At 38.3% G+C, this 27,103-nt stretch overlaps 1 protein-coding gene across 3 annotated transcripts in view; it reads left to right on the top strand.

Moving 5' to 3' along the window:
- Positions 1 to 807: 807 nt before the first annotated feature.
- LOC133550084 (zinc finger protein 771-like) overlaps positions 808 to 27,103 on the top strand; it is a 51,241-nt gene continuing 24,945 nt past the window's right edge. The window contains exons 1-2 of one of the 3 annotated variants that reach the window (XM_061896151.1): positions 808 to 1,284; positions 20,623 to 26,367. In XM_061896151.1, the coding sequence (XP_061752135.1) occupies positions 1,101 to 1,284; positions 20,623 to 21,938 (1,500 nt within the window). In that variant the 5' untranslated portion in view covers positions 808 to 1,100 and the 3' untranslated portion in view covers positions 21,939 to 26,367. Of the gene's footprint in view, positions 1,285 to 11,773; positions 12,215 to 20,622; positions 26,368 to 27,103 lie in introns of those variants that run through there. The other 2 variants (XM_061896161.1, XM_061896142.1) reach the window with 2 other exon arrangements.

Below are 27,103 nucleotides of genomic sequence, written 5' to 3'. Positions count from 1 at the left end.
ATGTGAATAATATAAATACAGTCTATTATACAGCATTATTTACATGTGAATAGTATAAATACAGTCTAATATACAACATTATTCACATGTGAATAATATAAATACAGTCTATTATACAGCATTCTTCACATGTGAATAATGTAAATACAGTCTATTATACAGCATTATTCACATGTGAATAATATAAATACAGTCTATTATACAGCATTATTCACATGTGAATAATATAAATACAGTCTATGATACAGCATTATTCACATGTTTATTATATAAAGGGTCTATTATACAGCATTATTCACACTTGAATCATAGAAATAGTCTATTATACAGAATTATTTACATGCGAATCATACAAATACAGTCTATTATACAGCATTATTCACATGTGAATAATATAAATACAGTCTATTATACAGCATTATTCACATGTGAATAATATAAATACAGTCTATTATACAGCATTATTCACATGTGAATAATATAAATACAGTCTATTATACAGCATTATTCACATGTGAATAATATAAATACAGTCTATTATACAACATTATTCACATGTCAATAATATAAATGGTCTATCATACAACATTATTCACGTCAATAATATAAATACAGTCCATCATACAGCATTATTCATATGTGAATAATATAAATGCAATACATCATACAGCATTATTCACTTGTGAATAATATAAATACAATCTATCACACATTAAAGTACAGTCAAGAAGGAACATATGCATTATACAGTCTGTATCTGTACAGATGTCAATAAACTTCTCAATCAATCCGGGGGGTGGCGGTAATGCGTTAGCTTAGTTTACAACCGCTGTGAAACAAAAACGAAGAAGAAGACTTCCGGTAGGCCTACCCTTCGTTTAGAGACGAGCCACATCGCAGTGTGACATTTAAGTTGGCGGTAATTCCCGCATTTTTAGATGTTTTACTTATTGTTTGTCTTCGAAAAACTACACTTTATCAATGTTTCGCGTCGGGATAAACTCGACTTGTCCCAGTGAACTTCGAGGCCTCTCCGGCTAGCCTCGCTCGCTCGTTAGCTTAGCTTGCTAGCCGCTAACAAAGAGAGCTAAGCGGAAAAAATGTGTAAAGTACAAATGTTGAGATTGTTGGTGAATCAGCGACTAAAGGCGGCTGCTGAAGAGATATGTGCAGTGTTAGAAAGAACAGTAGCAGAGTACGAGAGGGAACTTTCCCGAACTAAAGAGGAGAACGAGCGACTACATCAACTACTGGACGCTGTTTTCAGGAAGCTGCCGAGAACAGGTTTGTTTACTTCTTACTCTCACATGTTCACTAACGTTATATTTCATCATCAACACAAAAAAACGCTTAGAATAACTTAACTGGGTGGAGGGGCTTTATATAATCTGGGAAGGCTGTCCACAAGGTTGGGGAGTGTGTTTGTAGGAATTCTCCACCATTTTTCCAAAAGCACATTGGTGAGGTCACACTCTGATGTTGGTGGAGAAGGCCTGGCTCCCGGTCTCCGTTGTAATTCATCGCAAAGGTGTGCTATCGGGTTCAGGTCAGGACTCTGTGCAGGCCAGTCAAGTTCATCCACACCTAGCTTTGTCATCCATGTCTTTATGGACCTTGCTTTGTGCACTGGTGCACAGTCTTAGACTTAAACTTCCTTTTTATTGTCGTTCAAATTTGAACTTTCCAGTACAAATAAGAACAACATTTCGATACATAAGCTATTGGTAGTGCAGGATAAAAAAAACATACAATAAAGTGCAGATATAAATAAATAGATTACTCTACAGATAAAATACATTGCACTTTTTCACATGCGTCCATGTTTAAAGATGTATCTTATATTGTCTTTTTTATTCCAGCGCGTTAATCCATTTTGGGGGGAGTTGAGGTTTAATTATGATGCGTTCAAGAGTCTTACGGCCTGAGGGAAGAAGCTGTTACAGAACCTAGAGGTTCTGCTAAGGTCATGTTGGAAGAGGAAGGGGCCCGCTCCAAACTGTTCCCACCAGGTTGGGAGCATGGAATTGTTCAAACTGTTTTGGTATCCTGGAGCGTTCAAACTTCCTTTCACTGGAATTAACTCCTGTAAAACAACCCCATACCATAATTCCTCCTCCACCAAATTTCACACTGCAGTCCGAAATGTAACGTTCTCCTGGCAACTTCCAAACCCATACTGGTCCATCAGATTGCCAGATGGAAAAGCGTTATTCACCACTCCAGAGAACGTATCTCCACTGCTCCATAGTCCAGTGGTGATGTGCTTTTCACCCCTGCATCCCACGCTTTGCTATAGACTTGGTGATGTATGGCTTAGATGCAGCTGCCCAGCCATGAAAACCCATTCCATGAAGCTCTCTGCGTACCGTACGTGGGCCAATTGGAAGGTCACATGAAGTTTGAAGCTCTGTAGCAACTGCATAAAGTATTTGCACCATGCGCTTCAGCATCCGCTGACCCCTCTCTGTTAGTTTACGTGGCATACCAATTGGTGGCTGAGTTGCTGTTGTTCCCAAACTCTTCCATTTTCATATAATAAAGCCGACAGTTGACTTTGGAATATTTAGTAGTGAGGAAATTTCACGACTGGATTTGTTGCCCCAAAAAATGTTAGGCAATGTTTGATGTAGGGCTGGGCGATATTGGCTTTTATTAATATCGCGATATTTTTATGCCATATTGCGATATACGATATATATTACGATATTTTGCTTTGGCTTTGAATGAACACTTGATGCATATAATCACAGCAGTATGATGATTCTATGTGTCTACATTAAAACATTCTTCTGCATACTGCATTAATATATGCTCATTTTAAACTTTCATGCAGAGAGGGAAATCCCAACTAAGTCAATTGACCAAAACTGTATTCATTAAATACTCTTCATTCTCTCACGGGTGACTTTTTAAATGAAAGAACAAATTAATAGTGTTGCTACCTTTTTGAAGTAACACTTCTGCTGCAAACTTTGCATTGACTGATTGATACTTTTATTAGTAGGTTGCACAGTACAGTACATATTCCGTACAATTGTACCACTAAATGGTAACACCCCAGTAAGATTTTCAACTTGTTTAAATCGGGGTCCACGTTAATCAATTCATGGTACAAATATATACTATCAGCATAATAAAGTCATCACACAGGTTAATCATCATAGTATGTACATTGAACAGCATATTGCTGTTGTCTGCTGTTTATCTTCTCACTTGAAGCCAAACCACCACCAGATGATGGACACATTGCTCTTTATGTTGGGCATTTATTGTTCTTCCTCCATTTGTGATAAGTTTCGCACCATCTCTCTCTTGTATTGTCACAAGCTCCGCTCCGCTCTGCTTGAACGACCTGCCTTAGCTAATGTTAGCCATGCTGCTATCTCTCTGATCGGCGAAAAATATGACGCTAGACTCGCGAGAGTATGTGACGTATGAGAAGGAGACGAGGAGGAGTGAGAAACGCCTGTTGTGTAATGCACGCAGCTAAATGCAATTCGACCTGCCTCAGCTAACGTTAGCATGGCTAACGTTAGCTCTCAGCGAGAGCGTGTGACGCTACATGCGCGACAGTATGTGACGTATGTAAGAAGGCGGGCTTATTTTACGTCTCTGTGAGGACAGACGAGAAGGAGTGAGACACGCCAGTAATGTAATGCACGCAGCTTAAAGAACACATAATCGACTATTACGATATAGTCATTTTCTATATCGCACAGACAAACCTGCGATATATCATGTATATTGATATATCGCACAGCCCTAGTTTGAGGAATTAATCCGAAATAATTGTTGCACCTTGACACTTAAAAGTAATTTGTTACAAAAACAAATTAAATATTCAAACTAATCGATTTATTAAAGAAGACAAAATCGATAGATTAATCGATTCGAGAAATAATCGTTTGATACATCCCTCATTATTTTTTATACACACACTGTAAGTGTATATATAAAGTATATAATGTAGTAACAGGCATATTCATAACATGTCATACTGACATTTTTTGGTCTTCATAAGCTAGTTTGGCAGACACATCAAAACACTTGCTATTTCAAAATGATGACCCAGAACCAAATATTTTTGAGCCTGAATATATAGAGGCTGAGCTACAAGTTTTAAAAGCTGAGCAATACACAGCTCTAGCAAATGGCGGTATTGGTATGTGCTGAACAAGAAAAACCAACCACTAAACCCATGTATTAAAACAACCACTTACTGTACAATGTCTGCTCTCACTTGGATGTCGACTGATGGGAATTTCAGGGCTGTAATAAAATGGCAACAAAAAATAATCACCATTATTTTCGAAAGGTTGTGAAATTGCGATTATTAACAAGTTTATTCATCCATTTGAAGACATGAGTATTTATTTCACCGCCATACCTCAACTTTAAATATAACTTTAAAGGAAAATGGATATAAATTAGTAACGGATAAACAAGTAAATGAATAGTAAAAACAACAATAAATTAAATTGCAATAAAATAAAATTAGTGAATTTTCTATTAATTGTCCATCAGTAAAACATTTTTTAAAGACTACTCCAATTGTTTAGCTGACTATTTATATCTGTGTGTGGCATTGCATTAATGTTTTCCAAGAATAAATAAATACAAACAGAATAATGGCACGTACACCATCTGATGTGTGGAGACATTTCACCCCGACCAACCAATGTGGGCGGAAAGGCTGTATACATTTGCAAATACTGTGCAAAGCAAGTGTGAAGTGTGAATTATATTTATATAGCGCTTTTCTCTAGTGACTCAAAGCGCTTTACATAGTGAAACCAGATATCTAAGTTACATTTAAACCAGTGTGGGTGGCACTGGGAGCAGGTGGGTTAAGTGTCTTGCCCAAGGACACAACGGCAGTGACTAGGAGGACGGAAGCGGGAATCGAACCTGCAACCCTCAAGTTGCTGGCACGGCCACTCTACCAACCGAGCTATGCCGCCCAATAATATATTAAATATTGTAATTTCCCATTAATTCCCATGGTCGGTGTCCAACTTAGAATAATCAAAAAATGGTCAATATTTCCCAACCTCCCGAGCTTAACTTCCCGTGGTAAATTTGCGGAAATTTATCGGAAACTTTTCAGCCCTTTGCAATCCTACTCTTGGCCTCTGACTGACTATGGAAATGTGATTAATGATTAGAGCATGCAACAGCAGTTATGCGATGTTTCGAGTGTTCTTCTAAACCAGGGGTGGCCATTACGTGGATGGCGAGCTGGCGGTCGATGGCGGAGTGTTTGTCAGTGGATCGCCAGCCAGGCGTTAAAAAAAATCGACCTAAAAATAATCGATCATCAATATTCACTCAGACGTCACTTTCATCAAACGATTACAGTTGGTACAAAATGCGGCTGCTAGACTTTTGACAAGAACAAGAAAGTTTGATCACATTACGCCTGTACTGGCTCACCTGCACTGGCTTCCTGTGCACTTAAGATGTGACTTTAAGGTTTTACTACTTACGTATAAAATACTACACGGTCTAGCTCCAGCCTTTCTTGCCGATTGTATTGTACCATATGTCCCGGCAAGAAATCTGCGTTCAAAGGACTCCGGCTTATCAGTGATTCCCAAAGCCCAAAAAAAGTCTGCGAGCTATAGAGTGTTTTCCGTTCAGGCTCCAGTACTCTGGAATGCCCTCCCGGTAACAGTTCGAGATGCCACCTCTGTAGAAGCATTTAAGTCTCACCTTAAAACTCATTTGTATACTCTAGCCTTTAAATAGACACCCTTTTTAGACCAGTTGATCTGCCGTTTCTTTTCTTTTTCTCCTCTGTCCCACTCGCCCTTGTGGAGGGATGAAGTACTGGCTGTCCAGAGTCGGTACCCAGGATGGACCGCTCGCCTGTGTATCGGTTGAGGACATCTCTGCGGTGCTGAGCCGCCTCCGCTTGGGATGGTTTCCTGTTGGCTCCACTATGGACGGGACTCTCGCTCCTGTGTTGGATACACTTTGGACTGGACTCTCACGGTTGTGTTGGATCCACTATGGATTGAACTTTAACAGTATCATGTTAGACCCACTCGACATCCATTGCTTTCGGTCCCCTGGGGGGAAGGGGGGGGGGGGTTGCCCACATATGCGGTCCTCTCCAAGGTTTCTGATAGTCATCATTGTCACTGTCACTGACATCCCACTGGGGTGAGTTTTCCTTGCCCTTATGTGAGCTCTACCGAGGATGTTGTTGTGGTTTGTGTTGTGATTTGTGCAGCCCTTTGAGACACTGGTGATTCAGGGCTATATAAATAAACATTGATTGATTGATTGATTGATTGATTGACATTCACGGCACCCGAGGGTCGTTGTGAGATGACGCTGGCTCCTGCTGGATCATGGGTGTCAAACTCTGGCCCGCGGGCCAAATCTGGCCCGCCGTGTAATTTAATTTGGCCCTTGAGGCCATATCAATTTAGCATTAGAGCTGGCCCGCCAGTGTTATACAGCGTCGGTGCCGCTGTATAACACCACATTCACCGCTAATACTCATACTTGCCAACCCTCCTAATTTTCCCAGTAGACTCCCGAAGTTCAGTGCCCCTCCTGAAAATCTCCCGGGGCAACCATTCTCCCGAATTTCTACCGATTTCCACCTGGACAACTATATTGGGGGCGTGCGTCTAAGGCACTGCCTTTAGCGTTCTCTACAACCTGTCGTCACGTCCGCTTTTCCTCCATACTAACAGCGTGTCACATAACACACACACAAGTGAATGCAAGGCATACTTGGTCAACAGCCATACAGGTCACACTGAGGGTGGCCGTATAAACAACTTTAACACTGTGACAGATATGCGCCACACTGTGAACCCACACCAAACGAGAATGACAAACATATTTCAGGTGAACATCCGCACCGTAACACAACAGAACAAATACCCAGAACCCCTTGCAGCACTAACTTTTCCGGGAAACTTCCACCAAACTGACCAATAATTAACGTTTTATTCATGCATTTTCTCCTGCTACTTCAAGGCTTGAATGTTTGGTTCATTCATTATTGTTATTTTATTTTCAAATGTATTATCAACTTGTGGAAAAAATTTGATGTTTAGCTCAGAAGATTGCAAATAGAAAAAAAGGCATAACATTTTTATTTAAATTTTATTTGATATGCCATTGATATTTTTTTTGATTATTATTATTTGAAACTGGATTTTGCATGTCACTAAAGTTATATAAGCCTTGCTTGTTCAATATTTAATGCAAAACTTGTTTGGGTCCCTATTAAAAGGTTAATTTGTTCAACCTTGGCCCGCGGCTTTGTTCCGTTTAAAATTTTGGCCCACTCTGTATTTGAGTTTGACACCCCTGTGCTAGATCATTATTAAGAAAAAACGACCGACAGGAAGGCGAGAAACACTTTTTGTTTGCCGCCAATGTTTTTCTCATAAAGTGTATAAGAAAGTTCATAATGCCTTATTATTTATATCCTCTTTCAAATGTTCTTGTAATCAGACAATATTTTCGATATATTAGAATCAGACTCAGAATAGTTTTTCCAGTGTTTGAGGATGGGTTCACAAACTAGGAATTTTAATTGGCGCAATCCTGCAACATAAAAGACATAACACAGAATAGAATAACATGAGCTGTAACTGAGCTGTCAGATCTTGTTATTGTTCATGTGACTGATGGCCGAGGGGAAAAAACTGTTCAGGTGTGGGTCTGGATGGACCGTAGTCTCCTGCCTGTGGGGAGAGGGGAGAATAGTTTGTGTGATTAGATTGAATCTTTACCTGACATGTTTTGACTGTAATTTGCAGTGACCACTAACTCATCTAGTATACCGAAACTATTGTCTGATTACAAGAACATTAGAAAGAGTGTATAAAAAAGGAGTATGGAAGCTGGACATATAAGATGGCAAAAAGCAACCACTTTCATGTAGTATTGGACAGAAAGGAGGACTTTTTTCTCCTCCATTTGATATATATATATATATATATATATATATATATATATATATATATATATATATATATATATATATGGTTATAGTGTATGTATATGTAGTTATAGTATGTATATTTTATTTGTGGTTTATACACATTTATATTTGGTTATAATGTATCTATATTTCTCAATATATATTCCTTCTCAAATGTCTATGCGACGACAAGGCTTGGTTAGCCCAGAATTTTTTTAATAATGAATGAGGGAAAAACTGAAATTTTAGTTTTTGGTCCGGCCCTCACTGACTTGGGACCCTTGCAAAATGATGTGCGTCCCAAGGTCACCAGCCTTGGAGTCACTATAGATAGCGATTTTAAACTTTAAACAGTCTATCATACAGCATTATTCACATGTGAATAACATAAATAAAGTCTATCATACAGCATTATTCACATGTGAATAATATAAAGGGTCTATTATGCAGCATTTTTCACATGTGAATAATATGAATACAGTCTGTTATATAGCATTATTCACATGTGAATAATATAAATACAGTTTATCATACAGCATTATTCACATGTGAATAATATAAATACAGTCTATCATACAGCATTATTCACATGTGAATAATATAAATAGTCTATTATACAGCATTCTTTACATGTGAATAATGTAAATACAGTCTATTATACAGCATTATCCACATGTGAATAATATAAAGGGTCTATTATACAGCATTATTCACATGTGAATCAAATAAATAGTCTACTATACAGCATTATTCACATGTGAATAATATAAATACAGTCTATTATACAGCATTATTCACATGTGAATCATATAAATAGTCTACTATACAGCATTATTCACATGTGAATAATATAAATACAGTCTTATACAGCATTATTCACATGTGAATAATATAAATAGTCTATTATACAGCATTCTTTACATGTGAATAATGTAAATACAGTCTATTATACAGCATTATCCACATGTGAATAATATAAAGGGTCTATTATACAGCATTATTCACATGTGAATCAAATAAATAGTCTACTATACAGCATTATTCACATGTGAATAATATAAATACAGTCTATTATACAGCATTATTCACATGTGAATCATATAAATAGTCTAGTGTACAGTATTATTCACATGTGAATAATATAATTACAGTCTATCATACAGCATATGATAGCTCGGTTGGTAGAGCGGCCGTGCCAGCAACTTAAAGGGTTGCAGGTTCGATTCCCGCTTCCGCCATCCTAGTCACTACCGTTGTGTCCTTGGGCAAGACACTTTACCCACCTGCTCCCAGTGCCACCCACACTGGTTTAAATGTAACTTAGATATTGGGTTTCACTATGTAAATGCGCTTTGAGTCACTAGAGAAAAGCGCTATATAAATATAATTCACTTCACTTCACAGCATTATTCACATGTGAATAATATAAATTGTTTATTGTACAGCATTATTCACATGTAAATAATATAAAACAGTCAATTATACAGCATTATTCACATGTGAATAACATAAATACAGTCTATTATACAGCATTATTCACATGTGAATAATATAAATACAGTCTATCATACAGCATTATTCACATGTGAATAATATAAATAGTCTATTATACAGCATTCTTTACACGTGAATAATGTAAATACAGTATATTATACAGCATTATCCACATGTGAATAATATAAAGGGTCTATTATACAGCATTATTCACATGTGAATCAAATAAATAGTCTACTATACAGCATTATTCACATGTGAATAATATAAATACAGTCTATTATACAGCATTATTCACATGTGAATCATATAAATAGTCTATTATACAGTATTATTCACATGTGAATAATATAATTACAGTCTATCATACAGCATTATTCACATGTGAATAATATAAATTGTTTATTGTACAGCATTATTCACATGTGAATAATATAATTACAGTCTATCATACAGCATTATTCACATGTGAATAATATAAATTGTTTATTGTACAGCATTATTCACATGTAAATAATATAAAACAGTCAATTATACAGCATTATTCACATGTGAATAACATAAATACAGTCTATTATACAGCATTATTCACATGTGAATAAAATAAATACAGTCTATTATACAGCATTATTCACATGTGAATAATATAAATGCAGTCTATTATACAGCATTATCCAGATGTGAATAATATAAAGGGTCTATTATACAGCATTATTCACATGTGAATTAAATAAATAGTCTACTATACAGCATTATTCAAATGTGAATAATATAAATACAGTCTATTATACAGCATTATTCACATGTGCATAATATAAAGGGTCTATTATACAGCATTATTCACATGTGAATAATATAATTACAGTCTATTATACAGCATTATTCACATGTGAATAATATAAATACTGTCTATTATACAGCATTATTCACATTTGAAAAATATAAATACAGTCCATCATACAGGATTGTTCACATGTGAATAGTATAAATAGTCTATTATACAGCATTCTTCACATGTGTTTTATATAAATAAAGTCTATTATATAGCATTATTTACATATGAATAATATAAATGCAGTCTATCATACAGCATTATTCAAATGTCAATCATATAAATGGTCTATTATACATCATTATTCACATGTGAATCATATAAATAGTCTATTATACAGCATTATTCACATGTGAATAATACAAACACAGTCTATTATACAGCAATATTCACATGTGAATAATAAATATATACAGTCTATCATACAGCACTATTTACATTTGAATAATATAAATACAGTCCATCATACAGCATTATTCACATGTGAATAATATAAATAGTCTATTATACAGCATTCTTCACATGTGAATAATATAAATACAGTCTATTATATAGCATTATTCACATATGAATAATATAAAAACAGTCTATCGTACAGCATTATTCAAATGTCAATAATATAAATACAGTCTATTATACAGCATTATTCACATGTGAATAATATAAATACAGTCTATTATACAGCATTATTTACATGTGAATAGTATAAATACAGTCTAATATACAACATTATTCACATGTGAATAATATAAATACAGTCTATTACACAGCATTCTTCACATGTGAATAATGTAAATACAGTCTATTATACAGCATTATTCACATGTGAATAATATAAATACAGTCTATTATACAGCATTATTCACATGTGAATAATATAAATACAGTCTATGATACAGCATTATTCACATGTTTGTTATATAAAGGGTCTATTATACAGCATTATTCACACTTGAATCATAGAAATAGTCTATTATACAGAATTATTTACATGCGAATCATACAAATACAGTCTATTATACAGCATTATTCACATGTGAATAATATAAATACAGTTTATCATACAGCATTATTCACATGTGAATAATATAAATACAGTCTATTATTTTGCATTATTTACATGTGAATAGTATAAATATAGTCTATTATACAACATTATTCACATGTGAATAATATAAATACAGTCTATTATACAGCATTATTCACATGTCAATAATATAAATGGTCTATTATACAACATTATTCACATTTGAATAATATAAATACAGTCTATCATACAGAATTATTCATATGTGAATAATATAAATGCAATATATCATACAGCATTATTCACATGTGAATAATATAAATACAATCTATCACACATTAAAGTACAGTTAAGAAAGAACATATGCATTATACAGTCTGTATCTGTACAGATGTCAATAAACTTCTCAATCAATCCGAAGGATGGCGGTAATGCGTTAGCTTAGTTTACAACCGCTGTGAAACACAAACGAAGAAGAAAACTTCCGGTAGGCCTACCCTTCGTGTAGAGACAAGCCACATCGCAGTGTGACATTTAAGTTGGCGGTAATTCCTGCATTTCTAGATGTTTTACTTATTGTTTGTCTTCGAAAAACTACACTTTATCAATGTTTCGCGTCGGGATAAACTCGACTTGTCCCGGTGAACTTCGAGGCCTCTCCGGCTAGCCTCGCTCGCTCGTTAGCTTAGCTTGCTAGCCGCTAACAAAGAGAGCTAAGCGGAAAAAATGTGTAAAGTACAAATGTTGAGATTGTTGGTGAATCAGCGACTAAATGAGGCTGTGGAAGAAATATTTGTAGTGTTAGAAAGAACGGTAGCAGAGTACGAGAGGGAACTTTCCCGAACAAAAGAGGAGAACGAGCGACTACATCAACTACTGGACGCTGTTTTCAGGAAGCTGCCGAGAACAGGTTTGTTTACTTCTTACTCTCACATGTTCACTAACGTTATATTTCATCATCAACACAAAAAAACGCTTAGAATAACTTAACTGGGTGGAGGAGCTTTATATAATCTGGGAAGGCTGTCCACAAGGTTGGGGAGTGTGTTTGTAGGAATTTTCCACCATTCTTCCAAAAGCACATTGGTGAGGTCACACTCTGATGTTGGTGGAGAAGGCCTGGCTCCCGGTCTCCGTTGTAATTCATCGCAAAGGTGTGCTATCGGGTTCAGGTCAGGACTCTGTGCAGGCCAGTCAAGTTCATCCGCACCTGACTCTGTCATCCATGTCTTTATGGACCTTGCTTTGTGAACTGGTGCACAGTTTTAGACTTAAACTTCCTTTTTATTGTCGTTCAAATTTGAACTTTCCAGTACAAATAAGAACAACATTTCGATACATAAGCTATTGGTAGTGCAGGATAAAAAAAACATACAATAAAGTGCAGATATAAATAAATAGATTACTCTACAGATAAAATACATTGCACTTTTTCACATGCGTCCATGTTTAAAGATGTATCTTATATTGTCATTTTTATTCCAGCGAGTTAATCCATTTTGGGGGGAGTTGAGGTTTAATTATGATGCGTTCAAGAGTCTTACGGCCTGAGGGAAGAAGCTGTTACAGAACCTAGAGGTTCTGCTAAGGTCATGTTGGAAGAGGAAGGGGCCCGCTCCAAACTGTTCCCACCAGGTTGGGAGCATGGAATTGTTCAAACTGTTTTGGTATCCTGGAGCGTTCAAACTTCCTTTCACTGGAATTAACTCCTGTAAAACAACCCCATACCATAATTCCTCCTCCACCAAATTTCACACTGCAGTCCGAAATGTAACGTTCTCCTGGCAACTTCCAAACCCATACTGGTCCATCAGATTGCCAGATGGAAAAGCGTTATTCACCACTCCAGAGAACGTATCTCCACTGCTCCATAGTCCAGTGGCGATGTGCTTTTCACCCCTGCATCCCACGCTTTGCTATAGACTTGGTGATGTATGGCTTAGATGCAGCTGCCCAGCCATGGAAACCCATTCCATGAAGCTCTCTGCGTACCGTACGTGGGCCAATTGGAAGGTCACATGAAGTTTGAAGCTCTGTAGCAACTGCATAAAGTATTTGCACCATGCGCTTCAGCATCCGCTGACCCCTCTCTGTTAGTTTACGTGGCATACCAATTGGTGGCTGAGTTGCTGTTGTTCCCAAACTCTTCCATTTTCATATAATAAAGCCGACAGTTGACTTTGGAATATTTAGTAGTGAGGAAATTTCACGACTGGATTTGTTGCCCCAAAAAATGTTAGGCAATGTTTGATGTAGGGCTGGGCGATATTGGCTTTTATTAATATCGCGATATTTTTATGCCATATTGCGATATACGATATATATTACGATATTTTGCCTTGGCTTTGAATGAACACTTGATGCATATAATCACAGCAGTATGATGATTCTATGTGTCTACATTAAAACATTCTTCTTCATACTGCATTAATATATGCTCATTTTAAACTTTCATGCAGAGAGGGAAATCCCAACTAAGTCAATTGACCAAAACTGTATTCATTAAATACTCTTCATTCTCTCACGGGTGACTTTTTAAATGAAAGAACAAATTAATAGTGTTGCTACCTTTTTGAAGTAACACTTCTGCTGCAAACTTTGCATTGACTGATTGATACTTTTATTAGTAGGTTGCACAGTACAGTACATATTCCGTACAATTGTACCACTAAATGGTAACACCCCAGTAAGATTTTCAACTTGTTTAAATCGGGGTCCACGTTAATCAATTCATGGTACAAATATATACTATCAGCATAATAAAGTCATCACACAGGTTAATCATCATAGTATGTACATTGAACAGCATATTGCTGTTGTCTGCTGTTTATCTTCTCACTTGAAGCCAAACCACCACCAGATGATGGACACATTGCTCTTTATGTTGGGCATTTATTGTTCTTCCTCCATTTGTGATAAGTTTCGCACCATCTCTCTCTTGTATTGTCACAAGCTCCGCTCCGCTCTGCTTGAACGACCTGCCTTAGCTAATGTTAGCCATGCTGCTATCTCTCTGATCGGCGAAAAATATGACGCTAGACTCGCGAGAGTATGTGACGTATGAGAAGGAGACGAGGAGGAGTGAGAAACGCCTGTTGTGTAATGCACGCAGCTAAATGCAATTCGACCTGCCTCAGCTAACGTTAGCATGGCTAACGTTAGCTCTCAGCGAGAGCGTGTGACGCTACATGCGCGACAGTATGTGACGTATGTAAGAAGGCGGGCTTATTTTACGTCTCTGTGAGGACAGACGAGAAGGAGTGAGACACGCCAGTAATGTAATGCACGCAGCTTAAAGAACACATAATCGACTATTACGATATAGTAATTTTCTGTATCGCACAGACAAACCTGCGATATATCGTATATATTGATATATCGCACAGCCCTAGTTTGAGGAATTAATCCGAAATAATTGTTGCACCTTGACACTTAAAAGTAATTTGTTACAAGAACAAATTAAATCTTTAAAGTAATCGATTTATTGAAGAAAAAATATCGATAGATCAATCGATTTAAGAAATAATCGTTTGATACATCCGTCATTATTTTTTATACACACACTGTAAGTGTATATATAAAGTATATAATTTAGTAACAGGCATATTCATAACCTTTCATACTGATTTTTTTGGTCTTTATAAGGTAGTTTGACAGACACATCAAAACACTTGCTATTTCAAAATGATGACCCAGAACCAAATATTTTTGAGCCTGGATATATAGAGGATGAGCTACAAGTTGTAGAAGCTGAGCAATACACAGCTCTAGCAAATGGCGGTATTGGTATGTGCTGAACAAGAAAAACCAACCACTAAACCCATGTATTAAAACAACCACTTACTGTACAATGTCTGCTCTCCCTTGGATGTCGACTGATGGGAATTTCAGGGCTGTAATAAAATGGCAACAAAAAATAATCACCATTATTTTCGAAAGGTTGTGAAATTGCGATTATTAACAAGTTTATTCATCCATTTGAAGACATGAGTATTTATTTCACCGCCATACCTCAACTTTAAATATAACTTTGAAGGAAAATGGATATAAATTAGTAACGGATAAACAAGTAAATGAATAGTAAAAACAACAATAAATTAAATTGCAATAAAATAAAATTAGTGAATTTTCTATTAATTGTCCATCAGTAAAACATTTTTTAAAGACTACTCCAATTGTTTAGCTGACTATTTATATCTGTGTGTGGCATTGCATTAATGTTTTCCAAGAATAAATAAATACAAACAGAATAATGGCACGTACACCATCTGATGTGTGGAGACATTTCACCCCGACCAACCAATGTGGGCGGAAAGGCTGTATACATTTGCAAATACTGTGCAAAGCAAGTGTGAAGTGTGAATTATATTTATATAGCGCTTTTCTCTAGTGACTCAAAGCGCTTTACATAGTGAAACCAGATATCTAAGTTACATTTAAACCAGTGTGGGTGGCACTGGGAGCAGGTGGGTTAAGTGTCTTGCCCAAGGACACAACGGCAGTGACTAGGAGGACGGAAGCGGGAATCGAACCTGCAACCCTCAAGTTGCTGGCACGGCCACTCTACCAACCGAGCTATGCCGCCCAATAATATATTAAATATTGTAATTTCCCATTAATTCCCATGGTCGGTGTCCAACTTAGAATAATCAAAAAATGGTCAATATTTCCCAACCTCCCGAGCTTAACTTCCCGTGGTAAATTTGCGGAAATTTATCGGAAACTTTTCAGCCCTTTGCAATCCTACTCTTGGCCTCTGACTGACTATGGAAATGTGATTAATGATTAGAGCATGCAACAGCAGTTATGCGATGTTTCGAGTGTTCTTCTAAACCAGGGGTGGCCATTACGTGGATGGCGAGCTGGCGGTCGATGGCGGAGTGTTTGTCAGTGGATCGCCAGCCAGGCGTTAAAAAAAATCGACCTAAAAATAATCGATCATCAATATTCACTCAGACGTCACTTTCATCAAACGATTACAGTTGGTACAAAATGCGGCTGCTAGACTTTTGACAAGAACAAGAAAGTTTGATCACATTACGCCTGTACTGGCTCACCTGCACTGGCTTCCTGTGCACTTAAGATGTGACTTTAAGGTTTTACTACTTACGTATAAAATACTACACGGTCTAGCTCCAGCCTTTCTTGCCGATTGTATTGTACCATATGTCCCGGCAAGAAATCTGCGTTCAAAGGACTCCGGCTTATCAGTGATTCCCAAAGCCCAAAAAAAGTCTGCGAGCTATAGAGTGTTTTCCGTTCAGGCTCCAGTACTCTGGAATGCCCTCCCGGTAACAGTTCGAGATGCCACCTCTGTAGAAGCATTTAAGTCTCACCTTAAAACTCATTTGTATACTCTAGCCTTTAAATAGACACCCTTTTTAGACCAGTTGATCTGCCGTTTCTTTTCTTTTTCTCCTCTGTCCCACTCGCCCTTGTGGAGGGATGAAGTACTGGCTGTCCAGAGTCGGTACCCAGGATGGACCGCTCGCCTGTGTATCGGTTGAGGACATCTCTGCGGTGCTGAGCCGCCTCCGCTTGGGATGGTTTCCTGTTGGCTCCACTATGGACGGGACTCTCGCTCCTGTGTTGGATACACTTTGGACTGGACTCTCACGGTTGTGTTGGATCCACTATGGATTGAACTTTAACAGTATCATGTTAGACCCACTCGACATCCATTGCTTTCGGTCCCCTGGGGGGAAGGGGGGGGGGGGTTGCCCACATATGCGGTCCTCTCCAAGGTTTCTGATAGTCATCATTGTCACTGTCACTGACATCCCACTGGGGTGAGTTTTCCTTGCCCTTATGTGAGCTCTACCGAGGATGTTGTTGTGGTTTGTGTTGTGATTTGTGCAGCCCTTTGAGACACTGGTGATTCAGGGCTATATAAATAAACATTGATTGATTGATTGATTGATTGATTGACATTCACGGCACCCGAGGGTCGTTGTGAGATGACGCTGGCTCCTGCTGGATCATGGGTGTCAAACTCTGGCCCGCGGGCCAAATCTGGCCCGCCGTGTAATTTAATTTGGCCCTTGAGGCCATATCAATTTAGCATTAGAGCTGGCCCGCCAGTGTTATACAGCGTCGGTGCCGCTGTATAACACCACATTCACCGCTAATACTCATACTTGCCAACCCTCCTAATTTTCCCAGTAGACTCCCGAAGTTCAGTGCCCCTCCTGAAAATCTCCCGGGGCAACCATTCTCCCGAATTTCTACCGATTTCCACCTGGACAACTATATTGGGGGCGTGCGTCTAAGGCACTGCCTTTAGCGTTCTCTACAACCTGTCGTCACGTCCGCTTTTCCTCCATACTAACAGCGTGTCACATAACACACACACAAGTGAATGCAAGGCATACTTGGTCAACAGCCATACAGGTCACACTGAGGGTGGCCGTATAAACAACTTTAACACTGTGACAGATATGCGCCACACTGTGAACCCACACCAAACGAGAATGACAAACATATTTCAGGTGAACATCCGCACCGTAACACAACAGAACAAATACCCAGAACCCCTTGCAGCACTAACTTTTCCGGGAAACTTCCACCAAACTGACCAATAATTAACGTTTTATTCATGCATTTTCTCCTGCTACTTCAAGGCTTGAATGTTTGGTTCATTCATTATTGTTATTTTATTTTCAAATGTATTATCAACTTGTGGAAAAAATTTGATGTTTAGCTCAGAAGATTGCAAATAGAAAAAAAGGCATAACATTTTTATTTAAATTTTATTTGATATGCCATTGATATTTTTTTTGATTATTATTATTTGAAACTGGATTTTGCATGTCACTAAAGTTATATAAGCCTTGCTTGTTCAATATTTAATGCAAAACTTGTTTGGGTCCCTATTAAAAGGTTAATTTGTTCAACCTTGGCCCGCGGCTTTGTTCCGTTTAAAATTTTGGCCCACTCTGTATTTGAGTTTGACACCCCTGTGCTAGATCATTATTAAGAAAAAACGACCGACAGGAAGGCGAGAAACACTTTTTGTTTGCCGCCAATGTTTTTCTCATAAAGTGTATAAGAAAGTTCATAATGCCTTATTATTTATATCCTCTTTCAAATGTTCTTGTAATCAGACAATATTTTCGATATATTAGAATCAGACTCAGAATAGTTTTTCCAGTGTTTGAGGATGGGTTCACAAACTAGGAATTTTAATTGGCGCAATCCTGCAACATAAAAGACATAACACAGAATAGAATAACATGAGCTGTAACTGAGCTGTCAGATCTTGTTATTGTTCATGTGACTGATGGCCGAGGGGAAAAAACTGTTCAGGTGTGGGTCTGGATGGACCGTAGTCTCCTGCCTGTGGGGAGAGGGGAGAATAGTTTGTGTGATTAGATTGAATCTTTACCTGACATGTTTTGACTGTAATTTGCAGTGACCACTAACTCATCTAGTATACCGAAACTATTGTCTGATTACAAGAACATTAGAAAGAGTGTATAAAAAAGGAGTATGGAAGCTGGACATATAAGATGGCAAAAAGCAACCACTTTCATGTAGTATTGGACAGAAAGGAGGACTTTTTTCTCCTCCATTTGAAAATGTGGACGTTATCATCACTACTGTCGGATTCCAATCGATGCAAGTCATCAGAATCAGGTTATACACCAACTTATATTCTTGTCTTCATGAAAGAAAGGAATGGTAAAGATGTTTGTATTATCATTAAAGGCCTACTGAAACCCTCTATTACCGACCACGCAGTCTGTTAGTTTATATTTCAATGATGAAATTTTAACATTGCAACACATGCCAATACGGCCGGGTTAGTTTACTAAATTTCAATTTTAAATTTCGCACCGAAATATCCTGCTGAGACGTCTCGGTATGAAGACGCGTGCGCGTGACGTCACGGATTGTCGAGGACATTTTGTTCCAGCATCGTTCCCAGCTATTAGCTCGTCTGATTTCATCGTGAAATTCCACTGTATTCTGGACATCTGTGTTGCCGAATCTTTTGCAATTTGTTCAATGGACAATGGAGACATCAAAGAAGAAAGCTGTAGGTGGGAAGCGGTGTATTGCGGCCGGCTTTAGCAACACAAACAGAGCCGATGTTTCATTGTTTACATTCCCGAAAGATGACAGTGAAGCTTTACTATGGAACAGAGATGTCAAGTGAACACGGTTGGACTGGACCACACAAACAAAGTACAGTGTATTATGCAGCGATCATTTCGAAAGATCGTGTTTGGAAAAGGGTCCCTTGCGAAGGGCAGAGATGGGCATCGCCACAACCCGTCGACTGGTGCTGAAGAAAGGTGGCGGGGCTTACCTTCAGGTTGTACAGGTACGACCATATAATCTCACTAAAACACTCGTAACACAATAATCAGATAAGGGATTTTCCAGAATTATCCTATTAAATGTGTCTAATAACATCTGAATCGCTCACACTGCCCCCGATAGTCTTTTTTTTTCTTCTTTCTTTTTCTAGTCAATCACTCTCACTTTCCTCATCCACAAATCTTTCATCCTCGCTCAAATTAATGTGGAAATCGTCACTTTCTTGGTCCGAATCGCTCTCCCTGCTGGTGGCCATGATTGTAAACAATGTTCAGATGTGAGGAGCTCCACAACCTGTGACGTCACGCGCATATCGTCTGCTACTTCTTGTACAGGCAAGGCTTTTTATTAGCGACCAGAAGCAAAAATATGGCAATATCGTGAAATGATCAAGTATGACACATAGAATGGACCTGCTATCCCCATTTAAATAAGAAAATCTCATTTCAGAAGCCTTTAAACACCTTTAGCTTGTTAACAAAAACCTCTCTTTCATAAATAAATCAATATAAATGAAAAAATATGAATGAGGTAGATCCCGTCTACTTGGTCCATTCAAAAGTAGCTCGCCTGCTCTTCATAGTGGTCAAAAGGAATATAGCCCACCCAACCAAGTCAAATTTAAATAAGCCCAAACTTGGAAAAAAAGGTTCCTTCGTCTCCCTTTTGAGGGTTTCCTTATTTGCTTTTTGTTTGTGGTGGTTCTTCTTTCTTTTTTCTCGCGAACGTTCCTTTGTGTTTCTCCCACAGTTGATTTCTTGCAAGATTTGCAAGGGGATTTCGTAAATCACATTTGATTTATTTTTGTCCCGTTCTGTTGTGTCCCTGGGGTGTGCAAGCAGCTGTCTTCTTTGTATGTAAGGCTTTACTGCCAAGGTTATTTTGTCTTTTTTCATGACAACACATTATCAGAACATGTACTGGTGAAGGACAAGGTCTTATTCGATTGACTAAAGGTGGACTTTTCTAAAGTGTTTGTTTTCTTGTCTCCGGTAGACTGCTTTGAAGGAAATCTTCCTGAGCAGCAGGAGTGGTCTTCCAGGATGGAGCAGGAAGAGGCACAGCCAGCGCACACTAAGGAGGATGAGGACTACCCACAACTTCAAGAAGATATTGAGGAGCCACAGCTCATTCACATTAAAGAGGAAGATGAGGAGCCACTGCCCCAGCAAATTAAAGAAGAAGATGAGGAGCCACAGCACCCTCACATTAAAAAGGAGGAAGATGAGGTGCCAGATTCCCCTGTGTCAAACAGAAAAAGTCACAGCCCATCTACCTTAAAAATTAAGAGGATGAGCCACAAACTCCCTCAAAATGAAGAAGAGGAGGAACACAGCATGAGTCAAGACGGAGAGCATCTTGAAGGACTGGAGGAGGTTGATGTCACCAAGATGCCTTTGATCGTTTTCATTGTGAAGAGTGAAGATGATGAGGGTGAAGGTGAGGAGAAGGGAGAGGTGGAGCCTCCAACTCCACACATGACAACAGAAGCCGATGGAGACCACTGTGGAGGATCACAAGCAGACAAGGTCTTCGCTCCACTATCAGATAATGAGGATTTAACGTCACACTCTCCTGACACTGATGATGAAGACTCTAAATCTGACATGACATGTCACACTGACAACAAACACTTGAAGTGCTCTTACTGTGACAAAACGTTTAATCACCGCGGTCATCTGAAAACACACACGAGAACGCACACCGGAGAAAAACCATTCATGTGCTCAGTTTGCAGTAAAAGCTTCTCACGAAAGGCAAGTTTGAAAATACACACAAGAATACACACTGGAGAAAAACCATTCCTGTGCTCAGTTTGTAGTAAAAGATTCCCTCTCAAGCAACATTTGAAAGTACACATGAGAATGCACACTGGAGAAAAACCCTTCCTGTGTTCAGTTTGTAATAAACGATTCCCTCTCAAGCAACACTTGACGGGACACATGAGAATGCACACTGGAGAAAAACCTTTCATCTGTTCGGTTTGCGGCAAAGGATTCGTGCGGAAGTTCGATTTGAAATTACACACAAAAATCCACGCCGGAAACAAACCTTTCAAATGTTCGGTGTGCGGCAAAGGTTTTATACAAAACAGCGATCTGAAATTACACATGAGAACGCACACCGGAGACAAACCCTTCATGTGTTTAGTTTGTAATAAGAGATTCACTCAGAAAGGAAATTTGATGACACACACGAGAACACACACCGGAGAGAAAGTGTTGAGTTGCAGTGTGTGTGATGAAAAATTCTCCTATAAGTACCAGTTTAAGAAACACACGTGTGCTGGTGAGAACAGCAGCGGCAAATGAAGATGCAGGATTTGAAATAAACTGTCAAAACTTTTAACTTTGACTTTCTAACAACAGCACATTTGACATGTGTGACATGATCGTGTGTGGAACACAATCTTGTTAATATTATTTTAACATTTATCGATTAGATTTGCTAGACCACTGCTTGTATGTGTGTGTATGTATGTATGTACAAACCCCGTTTCCATATGAGTTGGGAAATTTTGTTAGATGTAAATATAAATAGAATACAATGATCTGCACATCCTTTTCAACCCATATTCACTTGAATGCACTACAAAGACTACTATTTGATGTTCAAACTCATAAACTTTATTTTTTTGCAAATAATAATTAACTTAGAATTTCATGGCTGCAACACGTGCCAAAGTAGTTGGGAAAGGGCATGTTCATCACCGTGTTACGTCACCTTTTCTTTTAACAACACTCAATAAACATGTGGGAAGTGAGGAATCTAATTGTTGAAGCTTTGAAAGTGGAATTATTTCCCATTCTTGTTTTATGTAGAGCTTCAGTTGTTCAAAAGTCCGGGGTCTCCTCTGTCATATTTTACGCTTCATAATGCGCCACACATTTTCGATGGGAGACAGGTCTGGACTGCAGGCGGGCCAGGAAAGTACCCGCACTCTCTTTTTTTACAAAGCCAAGCTGTTGTAACACGTGCTGAATGTGGCTTGGCATTGTCTTGCTGAAAAAAGCAGGGGCGTCCATGAAAAAGACGGCGCTTAGATGGCAGCATATGTTGTTCCAAAACCTGTATGTACCTTTCAACATTAATGGTGCCTTCACAGATGTGTAAGCTACCCATGCCTTGGGTACTAATGCACCCCCGTACCATCACAGATGCTGGCCTTTGAACTTTGCGTCAATAACAGTCTGGATGGTTCGCTTCCCCTTTAGTCCGGATAACACGATGTCGAATATTTCCAAAAGCAATTTGAAATGTGGACTCGCCACCCCACAGAACACTTTTACACTTTGCAGCAGTCCATCTTAGATGATCTCGGGCCCAGAGAAGCCGGCGACGTTTCTGGATGTTGTTGATAAATGGTTTTCGCTTTGTATAATAGAGCTGCAACTAGCACTAACAGATGTAGCGACCAACTGTATTTAGTGACAGTGGTTTTCAGAAGTGTTCCCGAGCCCATGTGGTGATATCCTTTAGAGTTTGATGTCGGTTTTCTATACATTGCCGTCTGAGGGAACGAATGTTACGGTCATTCAATGTTGGTTTCCGGCCATGCCGCTTACGTGGAGTGATTTCTCCAGATTCTCTGAAACTTTCGATGATATTATTGACCGTAGATGTTGAAATCCCTAAACTTTGAGAAACGTTGTTCTTAAACCGTTTGACGATTTGCTCACGCAGTTGTGGACAAAGGGGTGTACCTCGCCCCATCCTTTCTTGTGAAAGACTGAGCATTTTTTGGGAAGCTTTTTTTATATCCAATAATGGCACCCACCTGTTCCCAATTAGGCTACACACCTTTGGGATGTTCCAAATAAGTGTTTGATGAGCATTCCTCAACTTTATCAGTATTTATTGCCACCTTTCCCAACTTTTTTTCTCACGTGCTGCTGGCGTCAAATTCTAAGGTTAATGATTATTTGCAACAAAAAAAATGTTTCAGTTTGAACATCAAATATGTTGTCTTTGTAGCATATTCAACTGAATATGGGTTGAAAACGATTTGCAAATCATTGTATTCCGTTTTTATTTACATCTAACACAATTTTCCAACTCATATGGAAACAGGGTTTGTATATTTATGTACAATTGTCTTTAAAAAGCTGTAAACGGAAGCTTTCGTTTGACTGTGGAAATTAATTACGTGTCCCACGATGACACTGCCAAGTGAAAGCATGTAAATATTAAAAACAAGAGGACCTAAAATAGATCCTTGAGGGACACCACATGTGATTTGCTTGTATACATACTTAGCAAAAATATTGTGTCTGAGGGATAGGAAGTGAACCACTTGCGAACAGTACCAGCAGGTGTTTGGAGTCTATTTCAAAGAATGGGGTGATCAAATGGATCAAAGGCGGGACTAAGATCCAGGAGAACCAAAAATGACACTTTTTGAGGATCAACACCCAACTTGAGATAATTTACTATCTTGGAAAGTGCTGACTCTACTGTGGTTCACATTATATACAGACTGGAATGTCTCTAAAATATTACAAATATTTAAACATTATATCGCTGTTTAAACACCAGTTTTTCCTCAAATTTGACCTTAAACTGACCTTGAAACTGTTCTATAACAGCAATTTATAATAGTCTCATCAAATATTGTAAAAAAAAAATAAAAATGGGTGTCATGTGATGTAAAAGACGTGATACCAATTATTAGCAGTGAAGGAGGCCGATGAATGATGTTTTTTAGTAAAACTTAACATTTTAAAGGGGAACATTATCACAATTTCAAAAGGGATAAAAATAATAAAAATCAGTTCCCAGTGGCATGTTGTATTTTTTTAATTTTTTTTCAAAATTTTACCGGTCTCCGAATATCCCTTAAAAAAAGCTTCAAAGTGCTTGATTTTCGCTACTTGCGATGCGACTATCCATTTCCCTGTGACGTCATACAGTGCTGCCAATGTAAACAAACAATGGCGAATAGCACAGCAAGATATAGCGACATTAGCTCGGATTCAGACTCGGATTTCAGCGGCTTAAGCGATTTAACAGATTACGCATGTATTCAAACAGATGGTTGGAGTATGAAAGTATCGAAGAAGAAACTGAAGCTATTGAGCGAATAGCTATTGACGCCATTCATAGCCATAGCATGGCCGAATAGCTGCGTTAGCATCGCCGGTAAAATGTGCGGACCAAACGATCAGGACTTTCGCATCTTGTGACACTGGAGCAACTTAAATCCGCCGATTGGTAAGTGTTTTTTTCGCATTAAATGTGGGTGGGAGGAAACGTAATATCGTTGCAAATGCATCTGCAGGTTATCCATACATCTCTGTGCCATGTCTGCTTTAGCACCGCCGGTAAATAGCATGTTAGCATCGATTAGCGTAGCATGTTAGCATCGATTAGCTGGCAGTCAACATCAACAAAACTCGCCTATGTGATTACTGGGACTTTATTGTTACAAATGTATCTGCAGGTTATCGATACATCTCTTGCCATGTCTGCTTTAGCACCGCCGGTAAATAGCATGTTAGCGTTGATTAACTGGCAGTCACGCCGCGACCAAATATGTCTGATTAGCAAATAAGTCAACATCAATAAAACTCACCATTGTGATTTCGTTGAATTTATCATTGCAAATGCATCTGCAGGTTATCCATACATCTCTGTGTCATGTCTGTCATCGCTGGTAAAATGTGGAGCTTCTTTGGTACATTCAACGTTGGTCTGGCGGCAGACACTTTCGCATCTTCAGGCCGGTGGTGCAACTTGAATCCCTCCCTGTTAGTGTTGTTACACCCTCCGACAACACACCGACGAGGCATGATGTCTCCAAGGTTCCAGAAAATAGTCGAAAAAACAGAAAATAACAGAGCTGAGACCCAATGTTTACAATGGGTTGAAAATGAAAATGGCGGCTGTATTACCTCGGCGACGTCACATTCTGACGTCATCGCCTCCAGAGCGATAAACAGAAAGGCGTTTAATTCGCCAAAATTCACCCATTTAGAGTTCGGAAATCGGTTAAAAAATATATATGGTCTTTTTCCTGCACCATCAATGTATATATTGACGCTTACATAGGTCTGGTGATAATGTTCCCCTTTAAATAATATTATCGCAGACTTCAACACTTAACTAAAATCTCTTCTAAAGATGTATACTAATTTGAATAAATGTATCTTTGAAATAATTTGTATCCCTCCCACGCAGACAATATGAATTTTTTTTATCCCTGAATAACGTCAACTGTGATGGGTGAAAATACTCCAATACACAAGTGTTGTTAGTTGATATTGACATATGGCAACATTGGCTAGTGGGCAGCCTGGGACGGAGTCAGCTATCTGTTCCTGTCTGTGTCCATGCTGCCCACTTCCAACTCTGGTGGCCGATGGCTTGAGACCACTGTGGTGTGTGTGGATGTTCAAATGGTCTTTTGGTTTGTTACCCTGATGCAATCGTATGTGCAACATGTCTATTATTTATTGCTCATTGCTATCAACGGCACTGCTGAAATGGCAGCTGGTTACATCAGCTCTGTGCTCTCTTAATGTACTTAATGTTTGTTTTTTTACTTGAATTTTTGTGGACTTTTAGTATTTGCATGTGCCTACATCTCCCTAACGTTACTCAACTATGTCCCATTTTGCCAACCAATAACGCCGAGATCATTATACATGCATTTTTTTTTTTTACTTCTCGTCTTGTTTACTGTGACGTCTTGTATTCTGGTTCCTCCATGTCCAGCAATAAAGGAATGCAGTTGGTACAAAATGTGGCTGCTAGACTTTGGACAAGGACAAAAAAGTTTGATATTGATATTACGCCTATACCAGTTCGATCGAACCCAAAGGGGTGCGGTGGAGATCAAAAAACACCCAACGCTTCGTTTAAATACAAACTTCTGTTGGCATGTTACAGATACGGCAAAAGCTGACTGTATTGCAGGTGTCATTTGTTGTGAGTTTATGCACTGTCTTAGTTTTGTTGTTTGAAGAAGCTGATGTTCATGCACGGTTGATTTTGTGCACCAGTAAAAAAAAACATGGTAACATTTTAGTATGGGGAAGATATTCACCATTAATTAGTTGCTCATTAACATGCATATTAGTAACATATTGGCTCTTAACTAGTCATTAAGTACTAATTAATGCCTTACTCGGCATGGCCTTATTATAACCCTAACCAAATAACTCTAGATTAAGTCTTTGTTACTTAGAATATTTTCCCCTATACTAAAGTGTTACCAAAAACATACAACTTTGTCTTGAATTTTAAAAAAAATGTTTGTTTATTTTTTCCTAAAGAAGGGTTCGGTGAATGCGCATATGAAACTGGTGGGGTTCGGTACCTCCAACAAGGTTAAGAACCACTGGCCTTTACTGTACATACCATTTTATATATATATATATATATATATATATATATATATATATATATATATATATATATATGTATATATATATATATATATATATATATGTATATATATGTATATATATATATATAT

The sequence above is a fragment of the Nerophis ophidion genome, linkage group LG01 (assembly GCF_033978795.1).
Source record: "Nerophis ophidion isolate RoL-2023_Sa linkage group LG01, RoL_Noph_v1.0, whole genome shotgun sequence".
In the NCBI taxonomy this organism is placed as follows: Eukaryota; Metazoa; Chordata; class Actinopteri; order Syngnathiformes; family Syngnathidae; genus Nerophis; species Nerophis ophidion.
The sequence above is the reverse complement of the archived record's forward strand: the minus strand, read 5'-3'. Positions and strand labels throughout refer to the sequence as shown.